General features: G+C 40.9%; 1 protein-coding gene across 7 annotated transcripts in view; it reads left to right on the top strand.

Annotated features, from left to right (window-relative positions):
* PHIP (PHIP subunit of CUL4-Ring ligase complex) overlaps positions 1–19,058 on the top strand; it is a 305,027-nt gene that overhangs the window by 109,700 nt on the left and 176,269 nt on the right. For all 7 annotated transcript variants that reach the window (XM_073336505.1, XM_073336504.1, XM_073336507.1 and 4 more), the window contains 4 exons: positions 7,457–7,527; positions 8,328–8,428; positions 8,517–8,557; positions 9,675–9,773. In XM_073336505.1, coding sequence (XP_073192606.1) covers positions 7,457–7,527; positions 8,328–8,428; positions 8,517–8,557; positions 9,675–9,773 — 312 coding nt within the window. The remainder of the gene's footprint in view (positions 1–7,456; positions 7,528–8,327; positions 8,429–8,516; positions 8,558–9,674; positions 9,774–19,058) is intronic.

The following is a 19,058-nucleotide window of genomic DNA, read 5'->3' as shown; positions in this document are numbered from 1 at the left end:
GCAGCAAAGTCCTCTTGCTCTGGCACAGACAGCCATTCCCTCCTCCTCCCACCTTAAAGAAGGGAGGTTGAAGTGCAATATTAAAGGACCAGAGAAGCTTCTTGCCTAGCTGCCAAAGCCTGCCCAGCCCCACCCCCCTCATGCTAACCCCACCCATCCTGCTGTTATAGTTGGACAGCACTGACATGGAAACAGAACGCAGTCTGGAACATACATACAAGTAGCAGCTTGGCCCAACTTTTAAGAAAATCAAACTGACTCACAAAGAGTTATCAAACTGTCCAAAATAGAGAGACGGTCCTTGTTGGAGATTCAATACTCAGAAGAAGCAGAAGAAATTTCTGCACAGGACAGTTGGACAACAGGATGGTACGAGACATCACTCTAAGATTGGATGGGCTTTTAAAGATGATGGGCAAGGATCCAGTGGTGATGGTTCATATTGGCACAAATGACATTGTGTCGCGGGATATCTCACAGGTAGTAGATATGTGCCGAAGAAGAAAAACGTCCAAGCCATCTTCTCTGTGATCCTTGCTGTCCCTCAAGCAAAGGAAGACAGAAGGCAGAAGATTCTGGAAGAGAATCACTGGCTAGGTAAGTGATGTAGGATGGAGGGCTTTGGTTTTGTAGAACATGGGTCCATCTTCTATGGGAGAGGAGTTGTATAGTTTGGATGGCTTCCACCTCAGTAGAAGGGGGACCGATTGCCTGGAGGACAGGCTGGCTAGAATAGTCAGAAAGGGGGTAAACTAATAGCAAAAGGGGAGGGTAAAAAGAGGGGTGATATGAGCACTCAGTATAAAATGGAGATATTTAGAAGAAAATTAATCAAGGAACCAAAGGACACAAAGGAAAGAAATTCTTTAATTGCCTGTGCACCAATGTTAGGAGCCTGGGTAAACATGAGGAATTAGAGATGTTCATTTATAAGCCTAAATTTGATCTAGTTTGTATTACTGTAACCTGCTGGGATGACTCGCACAACTGGAATGTTAAATGGTTATAACCTATTTTGGAAGGACTGTGTGAGCAAAAGGGAATGGGGAGTGGCACTGTCAAAAATTGCATTACCTGTTTCCGAGTCCCTAATAACTTGGAAGAAAATGATCTTGAATGCATATGGATCAATGTCCTAACAGATAAAGGACAGATGGGGTACTAGCTGTTGTCTGCTACAGACCACAAAATCACACTAAGGCACCGTAGGACTGCCTTCTTGTGTGCCTACCTACAACATGTAGGGAAAAAATACTGCATGATCATGGGGGGGGGGCCTTTAATTTGAGTGATGTATGCTGGAGGTCTCATGCTGCCACTACTAAAACATCCTTGGAATTTTTAAACATGATAGATGACAGTTTCCTAACTCAATAATTTGCAGCCAACACAGGGAAGTTCTGTGTTAGACCTTGACCTAACAGATAAAGAAGAACTGATCTCAGAACTAAAGCTTGATCACGTTTATAATACGTAAGCAGAATAAAATCTAGACCAGTAATATATATACTTGGTGCTTTAATGGGGCCAATTTCACAAAGGTGAAAACAGTTATTATCCAAATCAAGTGAGAGAAAGATGAAATCAGAAAAATGTGAATAATTGGGAATCATTTAAGAATATCTTACTAGATGCCCCAAAAGTCACAATCCCACAATCAAGGAAGAAGGTTAAAAAAAAGACCTGGTTTAGAGAGGAAGTGAAGTGAAGGCAGCTGTAAAAATAAAAATATAAGAATGGTGAATTTGTTAATAATGAATATAAATCAGTAGTTAGGAATTGTAGAAAACTAATAAGGGAAGCCGAGAGAGAAGGCGAAATCTTGGCCACGAGAGCTGAGGACAGCAAGGACAAGCTTTTTAAATATCTTAGGAACAAAAAGAATCCTGACAATGGTATTGATCCATTACTATGTGGAAATAGTAGAATTATCAATAATGCTGAAAAGGTAGAAGTGTTGATATAGTTCTGTTCTGTATTTGGTGGAAAAACAGACGATAAACTCTCATCGTGTGGCGATGATAACACTCCTTCCATTCCACTGTTATCTCTGGAGCATGTTAAACAGCAGCTACTGAAGTCAGACGTTTTAAAATCAGCAGGGCGAGAACTTGTGTCCAAGAGTGTTACAAGAGTTGGCTGAAGAGCTTACTGGACCATTAATGTTAGTTGTCAATAAGATTTGGAGCACTAGGGGTGTTCCAGAAGACTGAAAAAAAGCTAATGTTACGCTAATTTTTAAAAAGGGTAAATGGGATGACCCAGATAATTCTAGGTCTGTCAATATGTTGTGGATCTTGGGCAAGTTAATGGGGTAGCTGCTATGTGACTAGATTAATAAAGAATTAAAGGAGAGTAGTGTAATTAGTGCAAATCAGCATGGGTTTATGGAAAACATATCCTGTCAGATTAACTTGATATATTTTTTTGATGAGATTACAAGTTTGGTTGATAAAGGTAATAGTGTTGACATAACATACTTAGACTTCTGTCAGGTGTTTGACTTAGTACCACACAACATTTTGATTAAAAAAAAAACAACAACTGGAAGAATATAAATTTAACATGGCACACATTAAATGGATTTGAAAACTGGCTGACTGATTTTAAAATGTAACTGTATATAGGGAGTTGTCATTAAGCAGATCTGTTTCCAGGAGTCTGTTGCAGGGATTTGTTCTTGGCCCTTGACTATTTTATCAGTGAAGAAAACATAAAATCATCACTGTCAAAGTTTGCAAAAAGAAAAGGAGTACTAGTGGCACCTTAGGGACTAACCAATTTGCAGATGACGCAAAAACTGGGGGCGTGGTAAATAATGAAGAGGAAAGATCACTGATTCAGGGTTATCTGGATCTCTTGGTAAAGTGGGCGCTAGCAAAGAATATGTGTTTTAATACAGCTAGATGTAAATGTATGCATTTAGGAACGAAGAATGTAGACCATACTTACTGGATGGGGATCCTATCCTGGGGAGCAGTGACTTTCTGAAAAAGATTTGGGAGTCACAGTGAATAATCAGCTGAACACGAGCTCCCAGTGTGATACTGTGGCCAAAAGCTTATGCAATCCTGGGATGCATAAAGAAGGCACAGATTTACCCCATCTCACTTGTCAAAGGATCCACAAAAGAGATTAAATGTGAAGACAGCCGTCCTTCATTTTCCATGAATGGGAGTAACTGACCCTGTCCCTTTTTCCAGTAAAGAGTTGAGGCCTTTATTACATCTTGTTCTTAGTCAAAGCAGGCTACAAGTCAGTTCTTTATGTGTAATAACACAACAGATTCATGAAGAAATTAAAACTCAAGGTGGAGACTTTTAATATTCATATTAGCTTTCATGAGCATGGGACACCTGATGACATCGGTAGATCTGAAGGATTCCCAGCCCCCTATCCCAGTTCAGCAGTGTCACAGTTGCTTTGCTTTAGAAGCATAACACTACTAGCACAGGTCTTTGTCTTTTTTGGTTTACCAACAGCCCTGCAAGTGTTTATGAAAGTGTTGATAGTGTTAATAGCAGCTCTCAGACAGGAGAGTTTCCATGTCTGTCCCTTCCTTGATAACCACCTTATTCAAGCCCCATCCAGAGGCAGGGCCATAGATGAATGATACTGGAGAGCCAGAGCTTTGATAAATTGTGTGTAGTTAGTTAATATCTCAGCAGTTTCCACACCTCAGAGTAGAGATAAATACGGCTCTCTAAAAAGTTTTCATTTACTAGGAAAGATGGGAGAAGCTGAGGAATCTTATCAAAATGGTCAACCCATGTTCACATGCTTCTGTGATCAGTAGATTCCAGTATAGATGTTCCTCAGTGGGCTTGTGTTCTTATGAAGTCAGTACAGATTTTATTCCTATTCCTCCCTCAGTCACTTCACTCACTACTCCTGCGGGAATTCTGCACTACTGTGTGCACGCAGAATTCATGTTCCCCGCAGATTTCTTTGCTTCCCCTCACAATCCCCGTGCATCCAGACCCCTGTATACCCAGACCTTCTCTGCACCCAGAACCCCGCACTGAGCCCCCCCACACCCGAACCCCCACCCCACTGAGCCTCACTTCCTACAGTCAGCACCCTGAACCCCACCCTCCTTCACCCAGACCAGCCCCCACCCTGATGAGCCCCCTGCACCCAGACACTCAACCAGTTGCACCTAAACCCCCACCCCACCAGCACCCGGACCCCCAGCTAAGCCCTCCAGACTCCCTGCTGAGTCCCATCCCCCCTCACCCAGATTCTGGAGAATATGGTCCAAACAACAGCAAAGACAGTAAAAACTGGTTACAAGTCAGTACAATTCAATATGGTATCAAGGCTCAGCTCCTGTATCTAGACCCCCCTTATGTGCTGGTCATGAAAGGCAACACCTCAGCCATGTCATACATCAACAGACAAGATGAAACAAGATGCACAGCACAGGTCAATAAAGAGAAACTCACTTTCTGATGCCTTGGGCGGAGGAGAGTTCACTGTCAGCCTGCTTCCTTCACATATAAAGGAAAATATTACAGGCGACTGGCTCAGCAGCTAGACAGATTACTCACACTGGAAACTACTTGTAGATTTATTCATTTTTCCTGTTGATCTGTGTTTTCTCCACCTGAATCACAGTTTTCACATGTTCTTCTCTCATTGGCAGGATTACAAAACCAAGGCAACAAGATGTCTTATCACAAAATTGGTCAAGAGGATTCCTGAACCCTTTCTCTCCTTTTCATCTTCCCACTAGAACACTATAAAAGATCATACAAGAACCGACATTGGTGATTTTGGTGGTCCCATTTTGGAGAACTAAATCTCTGCACAGTGCTCTTCCATAGGATCTTATCCTGGTTCTTCATGACCTTACTGGCCTCCACTGGAATCGTTCGTGAGGTTGTCTCAGTACTTCTTCACAACTGAAATGGCTTTTTGATAGCAGTCACTTCTGCTCACAGGGATCTTTCTCCTGGGAACCTTAATACTACACTTTCCGTAAAGATAAAGTGGTACTCAGAACCAATCTTGGCTTCATATCAAAGATTAACTCATAGTTGCATGGAGCACAGGAAATTGTCATTCAATCCTTACATCCAGCTCCCTCTCACCCCAAAAAGAATTCTGGCATATTTTGGATATCTGCACAACTCTCAAAATAAATATTAATTTTACAGACCAGAAATGTTTGTGCTCTGTGATTCAGTGTCAAAGGGAAAAGAAGATCTTAATCTTCCAATTCCAGCTGGCTAAGGCATTGTATCTTGGAGGCCTGCAAGTCGAAGTATAAATTCCTCTTCCAAAATCAGAGTGTGCGTGTATGCTTGCACACATGCTATCTCTTTTTCAGGTCTGTGGTAACTCAGTGGACAGAAAGATTCATTTCATATGAGAGAATCTGTAAAGCTAGCCACCTGGTCCTCTGTGTAAGCCATCTCCAAGTTCTCCAAGCTGGGCATTTAATCATCAGTCGATACCACCTTTAGTAAATGGGTGCTCCATGCTGTAGTGTCCTAATAACAATTAAGAAGGGATTATCCTATTTTGCATAACCCCTTCTAATAACAATTAAGAAGGGATTATCCTATTTTGCAAATGTATTTTTCCCACTCTGAGTGGATACTGTTATGAAAATCCCAGTGTCATGGATCTGTGGCCCTCATTACAAACGAGAATAGGAAAACACATATATGTTTTACTTTTGGAATAATGAGGTTCATAGTTTTAGTCCACCTGGAACGCGGTGTTTCTTTGGGAAAGATACAGGATTATTAGTTGGTACTTAAAATCTATTTCTTCATTGCAATCTTTGCTTAGTATGGGGACTGGTAGTATTGATATATAGCAATATATAGTGATTAGAGATTTTCTTGGCTGAGGAAGTGTTGCAGCTGGCATGCTTCTTGGAGGTGGAGCCACTGACTGACAGGTCTGGTTTACCTCTAAGGCCGCACAGAGCAGGAACTTAATGTCAGAGATCTATGGACCTCATTACTCTTAGAAATGAAATTTTCAGTAAGGTATGAATACATTTTCCTATTTTCTTACGTGAAAGGAAAGCCTACATAATTTTAATGCAAGTATTTAGAGTTTAGTATAAATCAACTACAACAAGGACCACATGTATGTGTAAGTGCTGCTCTCCACTGAGCTCTCAGATTGGAGATGGTATAGTATGCAAAACCTACTGTTTTGAGGCTGCCACAGTATATATGTAAAATCAGAGAGTAAGGATTAAAAGAACAAACATCTGGATTTTCTTGATTTTAATTTTTTTATTTTTATGCCACAGGATTAGACCATTAAAGCTCTCGTTGACATTTCTACTACTCATAACAGATACTGAAATGTCCAAAAGGGAACAAATATATGGAAGTTACATAGGAGATCATGATGCTTTTTGAAATTTTGGGGCAATGTGATGATAATGCTACCTACAAAGAATATAGATTTTCTGCAAAGTCTGGTCTATTTTTAATACCTGTTCCTTTATTCAACATATCTTTTTATTAAACAACTTCTAGCTTTCTTTTTCGTGTGCTGTGTAAAGGGGTTTTTGCTCTTTGAAAGCCATGGAACAGCTGAGGTCACATGTATTCATTGGTTTAAAACACAGCGCTATTGATGTCCACCTCTTTTTCTTGAAAGTGGCTTTTGGCATGGTTTTGTGTAAGAATATAGTGCAACTCATTAAGTGTGCTAGAAATCTGTGATACATGCAGACTATTCGACATTGGTGAGGCCTCATCTGGAGTACTGTGTCCAGTTTTGGGCCTCACACTTCAAGAAGGATGTGGATAAATTGGAGAGAGTCCAGCGAAGGGCAACAAAAATGATTAGGGGACTGGAACACATGAGTTATGAGGAGAGGCTGAGGGAGCTGGGATTGTTTAGCCTGCAGAAGAGAAGAATGAGGGGGGATTTGATAGCTGCTTTCAACTACCTGAAAGGGGGTTCCAAAGAGGATGGCTCTAGACTGTTCTCAATGGTAGCAGATGACAGAACGAGGAGTAATGGTCTCAAGTTGCAGTGGGGGAGGTTTAAATTGGATATTAGGAAAAACTTTTTCACTAAGAGGGTGGTGAAACACTGGAATGCGTTACCTAGGGAGGTGGTAGAATCTCCTTCCTTAGAGGTTTTTAAGGTCAGGCTTGACAAAGCCCTGGCTGGGATGATTTAACTGGGAATTGGTCCTGCTTTGAGCAGGGGGTTGGACTAGATGACCTTCTGGGGTCCCTTCCAACCCTGATATTCTATGATTCTATGTAGTCCATCTAGAGGTTCTGTAATTTCCACGAGATCAGATCATGAAGCATAGTGACATAAGATTGTTTATAAATGGCTAGCCATCTGTTACTTCATGTTTAATTTTGTTCTTCTGTACTTATTTTTGAGATACAGACTTGCTTCTGATTATGATAATATCCCTAAGGAAAAAAATGATTTTTTTATTTAATTATTTTCTTATTTGTAGTCAGAGGCCAACAAAGTTTATGGAACGTCCTCGCCCTGGAGTTCAAATGATCTGTTCTTCCTTTAGTGCTGGTAAAGGATTTTATTTTCTACCTCTTTAATATAAGGATTTTTAATAAGGCATTTAAGGAGCTTAGTAAAATATAGTACTACTACAGTGTGTGTACTTAGTTGGATGGGCTCTACTGAAGAAACATGCTATATAAGAGCTCAGAATTATTATTAATAATAGATTTTCATATTGTGTGCATAGACAATTCGCTATATAGGAATACTTGGGTATCATTAGGTATAAAATCTAGTTAATGTGTTCTTGTGATTTAGTTTCCTCCAAGTTAAATGTGTACTGAGCATAGGGGAGAGCATCAAAGGATTTGTTTACACGTCATGTACAGAAGTTTTTATAAGGGACTTGGACAAGTAGAGTTAAAAACTGGACCTAAGCTTCTAAGTATTTTTGAAATTCTGCTTCCAATGACCAGAGAGAATTCAAATCTTCTGTTGAGTTTGGAAACTAACTCCCTTTGTCCATGTCCTCTTTAAAAATAAATAAATACATAAAATCCTACATTTGTTTTGCTTATGAAAAGTTACTTTAAAAAATAGAATGGCTTAATATTGTTTTGAGAAAAATTAGGAATATGTAATCATTTGTGTACATGTAAAAATTTTATAACATGTTTGGTGTCTCAGATTTTTCATGTAATTTTGAATATTAAATAAACAGATAATGAAAAATGAGTCAACATAGGTATAACTTTTTATGGTAATAAAAATAAACTTTAATATATTTAAGGTCATTACAACTTTCAAATAATATTACATTGCCTTTTTCCTCATTACTATTGCTTATTTGTGCTTATCTTTCTTAGGTGGAATGTTTTTGTCCACTGGAAGTACAGATCACATCATTAGGGTTTATTTCTTTGGATCAGGTCAGCCAGAGAAGATATCAGAGTTGGAGTTTCATACTGTAAATACTATTTTAAAATTACATAAGTATTTGATTAAAATGTGTTGATAGATGGAATTCACTGGTAATTTCTGTATTCTTTATATAGGACAAAGTTGACAGCATTCAGTTTTCTAACACTAGTAACAGGTAAGCAAGCGAATATTTGTATGTTTTTATTTCAGGACAATTTTTGCAACCTCACGAAAATAATTTCCAAATGTCAGTTGTTTTCTCGAGTTGTTAGAAATATTTTGCTGTATGTTTTGAAGCATTCTATGTCAACTTATATTTAAAGGTAATCTGCAATATTTAGTAATTTTTATGGGTCATCATTAGATTTATTTAAAATAATTAAATAAAATGGCTTCCTCTTTATCATCACTTTCGTTACAAGTCCCTAATGCTTAGTTACTTAATGACCAAATTTTTTGTGGGTTATGAAGAGATGAAAGGTTCATTGGTACACTTTGGAAATATTTCTAGTATACTTTATCAATTGTCCTAGAAGGCTATTTAAATAGCATTTTTAGTAAGTGGCAACTTGATTCACAGCAAAAATGATCAGGTAGGGTAAGGAAGAGCATTCTGGACAGTGTTTGCTTGAAATTCATGAGGAGTAGATATTTATTTATAAATATCACAATAATTTGTAAAGCTCTTCTGGATGGTTGACATGAAAGATAAGGAAAGAAATTTAAATTCATTAGGAAGGCAACCATTTCCCCCACTGACAATTAGTGTTCCAATATGCAATTTTATCATGATATAAACTGCTCTAAACTGAGCTTGGGAGAGTTCCACTAGGTTTTTCCAACTTAAGCCGTCAGGGAGAAAAAAGTTCAATTTAGATATCATAGCAACTACGACAAAATACACAGTTCCAAATTACTTCAGGGATAGGTTTTGCTTGTTGAAATAAGGTGTGTCTTTACCTTTAATTTCTGCTTTCCTGGCATCTTGGCCTTTTGCACCACTTAGCTTCTGCACTGGGACTGTATGAAGGGAGGGGGCATTGGCTTAGCATCTGTATAGAGTTACCCTGATGTCTCCACTGTGGTCCCACATTCAACAGAGCAAAGAGTGAAGTGCATGCCACCCAAAATCAGCAGTGCAGAGTTTTTGAAATAACAGGTATATTGGTTCGTTTGTGTAGTACATTACAGAATAAAAACCTAATGATTAACAGCATTTTCTCTCCATAATCAATTTTCATATGAACCGGCTTACCTCTGATTGATATTGAATGGTAATTTTTCTTTTGTAGGTTTGTGAGTGGAAGCCGTGATGGGACAGCACGCATATGGCAATTTAAGCGAAGGGAGTGGAAGAGTATTTTGTTAGATATGGCTACTCGTCCAACAGGGTAAGCAACATCAAATGATTGGCTTTCAAATGGTCTGCATCAAATGGTGCAAATTTAAAGTGTGTTCAACGCTAATGCTATTTACTGACATAGCACCTAATCACTTAAGAGGAGTTAAATATAAAGCATATTGTTCTGAAGCAGGGATTTCAACTTTATTTTTTAAATATATTTGTCTACATATTCAGCTGCTCAAGCTAGTTCTTCTTAGATGCACCTTAACTCCTGTTTGCACTACTGTTTCATTAAGAGGTCAAAGGAAAACTGCTGCTAAAATCTTCCAGCCACGGAGCTAGCAAAGCATATGGGTGATTTTCTAGAGACCCATGTTAAAGAACCTACATATGTTTCTGGAGCAAAGAGGCAAAGGCCAAGTCTGCACTTAAAACTTTTGCCGGAATAGTGATGTCAGTTTGGGGAGGGTGATTTTTTTTAAGACTTTTTTTAAAACACTGTGCAAAAACCCTAGTGCAGATGCATTCATACTGGCAAAAAAATGCTTTTGCCAGTATAACTTATTTTGTTCAGGGAACTGGTATAAGTTATACTGTCAAAAAGCACTCTAGGAGGGTTTGTTGGTGTAGTAATATCTGTATAGCTATCACTGGTAAACTTTTTGTACTGTAGACTAGGTCAAAGTTTAAGTAAAAGCATGAGATGGTACTACCAGACAGAAAGAAAAACAGGCTTTGTTTGCCTTTGTGACTTAAGATCTGTGACAACTGTGTGTCTGCACTTTCTCTCCAGGAAATACCAATGATTCTAAGTAACCAAACAGCTCTTTCAAAACAGAGTACATTTATTTAAGGATAAAAATATACAGAAAAATACATATAAGACAGTAAAAGGATCTAAATACTTCATCAGCATCCCCCATCAGTCCTATGGAGATCCTGACAGGTTCCAGACCTTTCAGCATGGTTGTGTCCCCCTTTGAACAAAATGCCTTGTTCATTTGTTGAATCAAAAGGACCCCTGTTGGGTCAAGCTGGCCCTTTATACCCCAAGTTCTTTCTTTGTCTCCTGTGTTTCTTGAAGCCTCGCCTGAACCAGTATATGCAAATTACCCCAACATGTGGTACTTCTCTGGTTTTGTTTATAGTCCCATGGACTGCAGTAGTTATTCTGCACAGTTTTTAGTTCCTGGAGAACATAGGATAACCCTGTCTCATTAAGTAGAATACAGTCACTAGCCTACAATGATCCATATAACATTCATGAAGTTAATACTATAGTCTGCAAAGATAGTGCATGTGGTTGCAATTTCTATCTCTGTCTCCTACCCTTTTGCAAAACTGCCAGCTTCCTCCTGGACATCTTCTAAGCTTTGTCTGTGCTGAGGAAGTTTAGAAATAAATTTTTCATCAGTTCAGCTTCACTGAATGGAGACCTCATGTAGACAAGATTCAGGTGGCTTCCAGTATTTTTACCCCCATAGGTTTAACTAATGCAGTGGTTTAAAAAAAAAGGCGAAGAAAAAAAGCCAGAAGCCTCCAGAACCTTGTTTATATTAACATGCCTTTTGGTGGAGCAGAATTAGTGAGATATAGCCTGTGATGCAGTCATACATTAATACAGAAATCAGCTGGACATAGAAAACTGAAAATGTGGGACTGTGAATAAAGCTTATTATCAAAATGCAAGCGTTTATAGTACTCTAGTACTGATTATTTTATTCATTTTCATATTTAATTTAAAAATCTCCATTTGGTAATTTTAAATTAAGTTTCTACAGTTTTATCACATCTGCTTCACCAGAGTGCTGTAATGAGTCTTGCCACAAAATGTAGATCGTTTACTAGAGTATATAGGGCTTGTTCGCTTCTGATTCTTGTTCTGTATATTGTGCTTCTACTTTTATACCAGCTGTCCTAACAAATTTGCAGAATTGTGTCTTTTCAACACACATTAGTATAGATTAGAATGATTGCTTCTCTTCCTGTTACTTCAGCTTCTTCCTTAGCATCCATACAGGCTTTGAGCTGACATGTTACCAGTATTCAGCTCAGCAGCACTATTACTAGGATTAGGTTGAGCAGTGTAATTAGTTTCTTTTCAAAATCACTAAAAGAACTGCAGAATTTCTTTCCTTGATGAAAAGATGATCAGGTACTTCTCTTTGACAAGAGTGTTGGGAGAATTTATTGAAAACATCAAAAGACATTGTCAGTCAAATTTGTTGAGGGTTTTCACACTTGAACAACTTTCATATTTGACTGAAGGAATATGCCATAGCCCCAGAAGTTGGAATGCAAGGGACAGAATAAACCCTCTTCAGAACAATTTTCTAGTGGAATAAATCCACCCTCTTGGATTCTGTAATGCTGGGGTTGTGCACCTGCTGGTGACTACTTGGAGCCAGCTTCTGAAGATTTTTTGGGTTTTTTAGTGGTAGGAAGACATGTCAAGGGTCGGTTGAGTAAAGCCTGAAGTTTTCTATACTCTCCCCGTGAGGCCAAAATCTTTCCTTACCTACTGGATGTTTTCTTTCCCATCCTTTTTCTCATTCTTTCACCTTCTGTGTTGTCTTCTTTTGCCCTTAAAATTTTTTAATGTTGTTACTAGGACCCACATTGATGAAGGAAGCAGATCTGTTTAGGCATTTATATTGTACTCAACAGCATAGCATCTGAGCAACACATTGCTGGCATTCCTGAGTCATGGTTTGATTGCTGCCTGCTCTGATCATACTATAGCCTAAACCATTGCTTTTGCTTTCTAGCTGGCCTTCCCTTGTTCTTTCTCCCACCAAGTCTTTCAGTCAAGTTTCCTTCACTCCGACTCTTCCCCCTTTTCAGTCATACAAAGGGCAAGACTAAACACATTTAGCCTTACCCCCGACCCCGCTCTAGTCCCAAAATGTAGTAAATAAGCCCCTTAGAACAGGTAATAAAAGAAATCCTGATCTCTAAAGCAGTGGTTCTCAATTTTTTTGTTAGATTTCAGAGTAACAGCCGTATTAGTCTGTATTCGCAAAAAGAAAAGGAGGACTTGTGGCACCTTAGAGACTAACCAATTTATTTGAGCATAAGCTTTCGTGAGCTACAGCTTCATCGGTGAAGTGAGCTGTAGCTCACGAAAGCTCATGCTCAAATAAATTGGTTAGTCTCTAAGGTGCCACAAGTCCTCCTTTTCTTTTTGCGAATTTTTTTGTGATAGCGACTACTTTCGCACAGTGAGTCTCTGAGTGCTACCCCCCTTATACATTAAAAACACATTTTTTATATTTAACACTATTTTAAATGCTAAATTTATAAGCCTATTGTTTAAAATGAATTTACCTTTTCTCACCGCCTTTAAATTAAGACTAAAACATATTTTAATTAAATTATTGTTTTAAGCAGAAATGTTATTTTTTAAAAATAGTTACTGTTTAATATTGTGGGGGGGCATGAGGAAACTTTGTCAATATCACTTGATTTGCTAGTTAGCTTGGAAGGCTGTGAAAAGTGATATTAACAAACATACAAATATCACTTTTCACAGCAGACTTGCTAGCTAGTAAGTCTTCTGTGAAAAGTAATATTTGTAGGTTTGTTAATACCACTTTTCACAGCCTCCCAGCTCTGAAGGCAGTACCACAGTCAGCAGCAGTGCAGAAGTATGGGTGACAATGGGGTGCTAGTAAGTCTGCTGTGAAAAATGATATTAATAAACATACAAATATCACTTTTCACAGCAGGCTTACTAGCGCCCCATTGCCACACTTACCTCTGCGCTGCTGGTGGTGGCAGGTGCGGTGTTCAGAGCTGAGCAGCTGGAGAGGAACGACTGCGGGCCAGGTGCCCAACTCTGAAGGCAGTGCAGCCACCAACAGCAGTGCAGAACTGCAGAAGTAAGAATGGCAATGACATATGATGCTCTCCTTACTTCTGCGTAACATTTGACCTTTGTGCTGGTAAGGGTGGCTACGGGGGGCTAAGGCAAATTTTGGGGTGGCTATAGCTCCCGCAGACCCCCCTAGTGCCACCCCTGCCTGTGTGTCTGACTATTAAAATTTTTTTTTGGCCAGTCTCAGTGTTATGATTGGTCTGCTGTTTAATGCAGCTCTTCAGCTGCTGAACAGTCAAGCCCTCTAATGTTGTCTCAGTCCCAGAGCTGTCCTGAGGGAAAATGGCACCCTGGGCAAACTTCTATTTTGGCACCCTTTCTTTGGAGGTGGAGTGGGATTGGGGGTGGAGCTGGGCTGGAGGGGCTTGGGCTGTCAGCCCCGTCCATGGTGGGGCTCGGGCTGTCAGCCATGCGTGGAGCTGTCAGCTTACAACCCCCTACATGCTAACCTTGCAACCCCCAGTTTGAGTACCCCTACTTTAAAGGGATAAATTATCTTCAGAGTAGGGCCAGAATCCTACTCTTATTCATTCTTTTCATCCTGTATGGAATGACTTTGATTGTCTGATGAAGGCTAACTTGACTGCATTTTCGTAGTCATTAAGACATCAGACACTAAAAAGAAATCAAAATCTTCTATGGTTCTTCTTAAAAAGAAGCAACTTAAATGATACACTATATGTTATCAGTGACAATTTTTTTAAAAGTTGTGCACAGGGTGGATAAAAATCATAGAAAATCTGATCTTATTTTTTAACTTGATTTTTAAAATTTTAGTTTTTTTCATTTACATTTTTAATTTATGTGTTGACAATTCTTTATAAAATGGGAATAAAGTAATCTTAAAACGCTAAAATGGATGTTTTGTACTTGCTTCCTAATTATAAATAGAATTTCAGATTTTACATAGTGATATTTTTCTATTAAATTGCATATTCCGTAAGCTTGACCCATGCGGCAGCAAGTCTCAGAGCTGAATCAACTGACTCAGGCTTGCACTAAGGGGCGAAAAATAGTAGTGTAGATTTTTGTGCTTAGGCTGGAGCCCAGGCTCCGAGACCCACTGCTTCGACAGGTTCCAGAGTCTAGGCTCCAACCCAAGCCCAAACATCTGTCCTGCTATTTTTATTGCTGTTGTGCAAGGTCACTTCATTTGACCTGAACTCTGAAACTCGCTCCTGCATTGTTGTTTTTTCAGTGTAAACATACTGTTAGACACTTGGGTGCTTTTCAAAATTCTGCCCAACATTGTATTTTTCAATATTTTGTTTTCTATCTCGAGCAGTTTTGTCAAAAGTCAAAGAGGATACTCTGGCAGTGGCATTAATAAAACAAAACCGAATGTATAACTTAATAACTTTATAAAATTTCAATCACACAGATTTTCAAATTAGTTTTACAAAGCCTCAATCTGATTTAAATCAATAATTTTTTTTTAAAATGATCCATTATTGTAAATGCCTTGATTTTTAAATAATTCAACCCTGATGGCTCACTGTTTCCTCCACCTATCCCTGCTTGCCTACAGTCTTAACACATAAGTAGTACAAAGTGTAATTTTTAAAACTCCTCTCTTCCTAAGGTGAAGCATTCAAGTTTTCAACAGATTAAAACCCAGTAATTCCAGCAAAAGATGCAACTTCCCTCAGGGTCAATGAACAAGCACATATACAACACAATTTGCATAGAGTTTATGAAAAAAGAAAAGGAGTACTTGTGGCACCTTAGAGACTAACAAATTTATTTGAGCATAAGCTTTCGTGAGCTACAGCTCACTTCATCGGATGCATTCAGTGGAAATGTAGCTCACGAAAGCTTATGCTCAGATAAATTTGTTAGTCTCTAAGGTGCCACAAGTACTCCTTTTCTTTTTGCGAATACAGACTAACACGGCTGCTACTCTGAAACCTGTCATTATGCAAGGCATAGCGTTTATGAAGTACCTGTTACTTCCTTTTGGACCTGTGTCGTGTCAGTATGATTTGTGCATGTTATAAGGCCACAGTAGTTAGATTTGCCAGGACCTTTCTGTCAGTGTGGGTCCCCACACTCCCTGTTTTCTATCTGACTGTACCCCACTCAGTCACAGCTTCCAGAATATCATCATTATCGTCTTTCATTTGACTTACATATTTCTCACACCTGGTAACAAACATCAAGACTGAGTAAATTGAAACTCATAAAATGGCAATCATTAGCTCCTTCATGTCAAAATATTTCATTTCCAGAGGGAAAATCGCTCTCTTCTAATTCAGGAAATTTCTCCAAGATGTTTTTCTATGCTTCATAGATCTCAAAGAAGCATATATCTTTCTCACTTTAGTTATTTTTTGAGTAGATGCAGATGTGTATTCCAAGTAGGCGTGTGTGCGCCCCGCATGACAGAACTGGAGACTTTCGCCTAGCAGTACCTGTAGATGAACGGCACTAGTGCCTCATGCCTGTAGCCTCTCCTCTGGCTAAATGAGTTGGTGCTGGCGCCACGCCTTCCCCCCCACCCCCCCAGTTTGTTCCCACCACCAGTTGGCTGTAGTTGGAGCTCTGAGCAGTTGTTGCTTCACAGTCTTGCAAATTTATATTTTAGCCTAGTTTTGTTGTATATAGTTCCTAGCTAGTTAGTTAGTAGTGGTAGTTAAAAGTTATAGTGTATAGTATAGTGGTAGAGGTAGTGCTCCCTGGGAATGTTCTCAGTAGGGTTCAAGCATTGTCCTTCATGTGGAGTGGTGATTCCTAACAGTGACCCCCACAAATGGTCCTTATTCTGCCTTGGCGAAGCCCACCTTAAGGAGCACTGTTCAGTCCGCAGATTGTTCAAGAAGCGGACTCAGGTGGCTTGGGACCTTTGCCTTAAGCAGCACCTGCTTGAGCAGGCCATTAGGCTTGACCCCATACCGAGGCCTTCCTCGGGCTGCAGATTGCCCTCCAGCTGCGAAAGTGCTGCTGCTTTCCATTCCGGGGCAAGGGCCTCTCTGAAGAAGCATGGGAACCTTTCTTCATCGTCGGCACCTCAAAAAGAGGTTGCATAAGACAGTTTGGGAGCACTCCAGATCCCGGGGTGACTCTTCTGCATCCCCTAAGAAAAACATGGACTGGCAAGAGACCGGCTCTGGTGCGCGGTATGGTGCTGGTGCTTGTGCTTCTGATCCTCCCTCAGTACAAGGTAGGGAAGGCACTGAGTTTGGTACTGATAAGAATGGTGCTGGTACTGACAGTATCAGTGGTGTCGCTGTACCAGGCTGTTCTACCTTTCAGTCCCATCCTTGCTGCTGGTTCAGGACTTCACTAGTCTGGTGGCTGTGATGGGTCCCCAGTTGGAGCATGCTGCTGAAGTCTCAGCACTGCACCAGAAAGCACTGCTTCTGGGGATTGGCATGGATATGGTACTGATGACAGTACAAGATTCTTCGGTACTGGGTCCTTCCTTGGTACCGACACAGTCAATGCCGCAAATGACATCGACGCACGTGGGTGCTCCAGTACCATTGTTTGCATTTGCCTTTGATGACCTTGCCTGCGACACTGATCTTCCAGTGGTGCTGACTTCAGCGTGGCGCCAATCCCAAACTCGTTCTGGGCTATGGATGAATTAGATCACCTGTTGGCTCCCTCTGGAGTCACCCCTCCCATGTCTCTGAGACTTTTCTTTTTCAGACTCGGGCTCCTCATTCTCCTGCTCCACTTCACCTGAGGGCACCCTGGGGACAACAGTAGACTAAGGCAGCTAGCAAGCTTGGCATGCACCTCAAGACCAGAATGGAGATCCCTGGCCCAGTGCCTACTGGGTACCAATGCCTTACTAATACCAGAGGCCACCTTGGGCTCAGTGGGAAGCTCCTTGGTCTCAGACATCTCACTCGTCGTCAGGGTCGAGATCCTCTGCTTGTGCGCTATTGGTGGCTGAAGACCAGTTGTAAGACCAGATGCCTGCGGTTCCCCTTCCCGTGAAGCCACTGGAGTTTCCTCATCCGGAGATGCTGCCCCAGGACAATGCAATGTCTTCCCCTTCCATCCCAGAGGACTTTAGGGTATACCAGGACCTGTTATTTCGGGTGGCTTTGTCCGTGGGTATTCAGGCATCATTTCTCCAGAATACCCATAAACACATGGACATTCTCCAACCCTCTGTCCCTGGGTGAGTGGCCCTTCTGATTAACGAGTCACTCCTCAAGCCTGTGAAGGCTCTTTGGTGTACACTAGCCTTGGCCATGCACTTGGAGAAGTGTTGTTTTGTTCCGGTACAGGGATACGAGGGATTTTATTCCTACACATCCCCAAACTCATGACTGTGAATGACAGGGCACAGCAGGACAGATTCATGTCCTGCCCCAAAGACAGAGACTTGAAGTGCCTAGATCTTCTAGGCAGGAAGATACCCACCTCATCATCACTTCAGATGAGTATTGCAAACGAGCAAGCCAAACATGGCTAAATATGACTTCCTTAGCTGGTAGGCTATGGCTATGTTTGAGCAACTGTTGCCTGAGGTGTTTGTCACTAAGGGCTGCATGGTGGCAAAAATGTTGTTGCAATCTGCCCTTGATGTGGTGGACACTTCAGACAGGGCTGGGGCCTTCGCAATTATTATGAGGATGGCTTCCTGGCTCCAGAACTTGGAGATTATGCTGGCAGTCCAGCAAACAATTGAGGACTTGCCCTTGGATGACCAAACCTTGTTTTTGGACAAGACTGATGAAACTCTGCATTCTTTCAAGGATTTGAGGGCTAGCTGGGGGTGTGTATGGCATCTATGCAGAGATACAGGCCACAGCAACCCTTTGTGTGTCCTTCGCCCTGAGACAGCAGTGCTACCCAGAAAAGGGATAGATCTCACAAGATGAAGTTTATGGACCGCAAGCTCAGGACCCAGCTGCTCTGCGCACTCTCCTTCGGCGTCTGCTGAGCGTCCATTTTGACGCATTGATCCAGAGCACAGGTCCAGTTGTTCTTTCTCCCTCGTCATCCCACCAATTCTTTTGTGGACAGACTGGCTTGCCTTTACAATGCCTGAGTCTTGTTAATGTCTGGCAGCTGGGTCCTAGACACTTTCAGATTGGGCTACGCCATCCAGTTTCTCTCTATGCTTCCTCCTCATCCCTTTTCAGGGACCCATCTCATGAAATACTGCTTTTTGAGCAGGTCAGCTCTCTGATAGCATTGGGAGCAGTGGAGGAGGTTCTGCAAGAACACTACGGTTGCAAGTTCAACTCCCGGTATTTCCTGATACTGAAATCCAAGGGCAGGATGAGGCCCATCCTTGACCTCCATGGACTCAATAAGTTAATCAAACATGTGCGGTTCTTCTTCGAGTGATTGCTTATGTGCATTCCAATAGGTGTGTGTGCGTGCACCCCATGCACGATCGCCAGAAGCTTTTCCTGTTGGTTCGGCTGTGGAGACCCCAGAGTGGTACCTTCGTGGCAGTGTATATATGTCCCTGCCGACCCGCCGCTTGCT

The sequence above is a fragment of the Lepidochelys kempii genome, chromosome 3 (assembly GCF_965140265.1).
Source record: "Lepidochelys kempii isolate rLepKem1 chromosome 3, rLepKem1.hap2, whole genome shotgun sequence".
NCBI lineage: Eukaryota > Metazoa > Chordata > Testudines > Cheloniidae > Lepidochelys > Lepidochelys kempii.
This window is presented reverse-complemented; position numbering and strand designations above follow the sequence as displayed.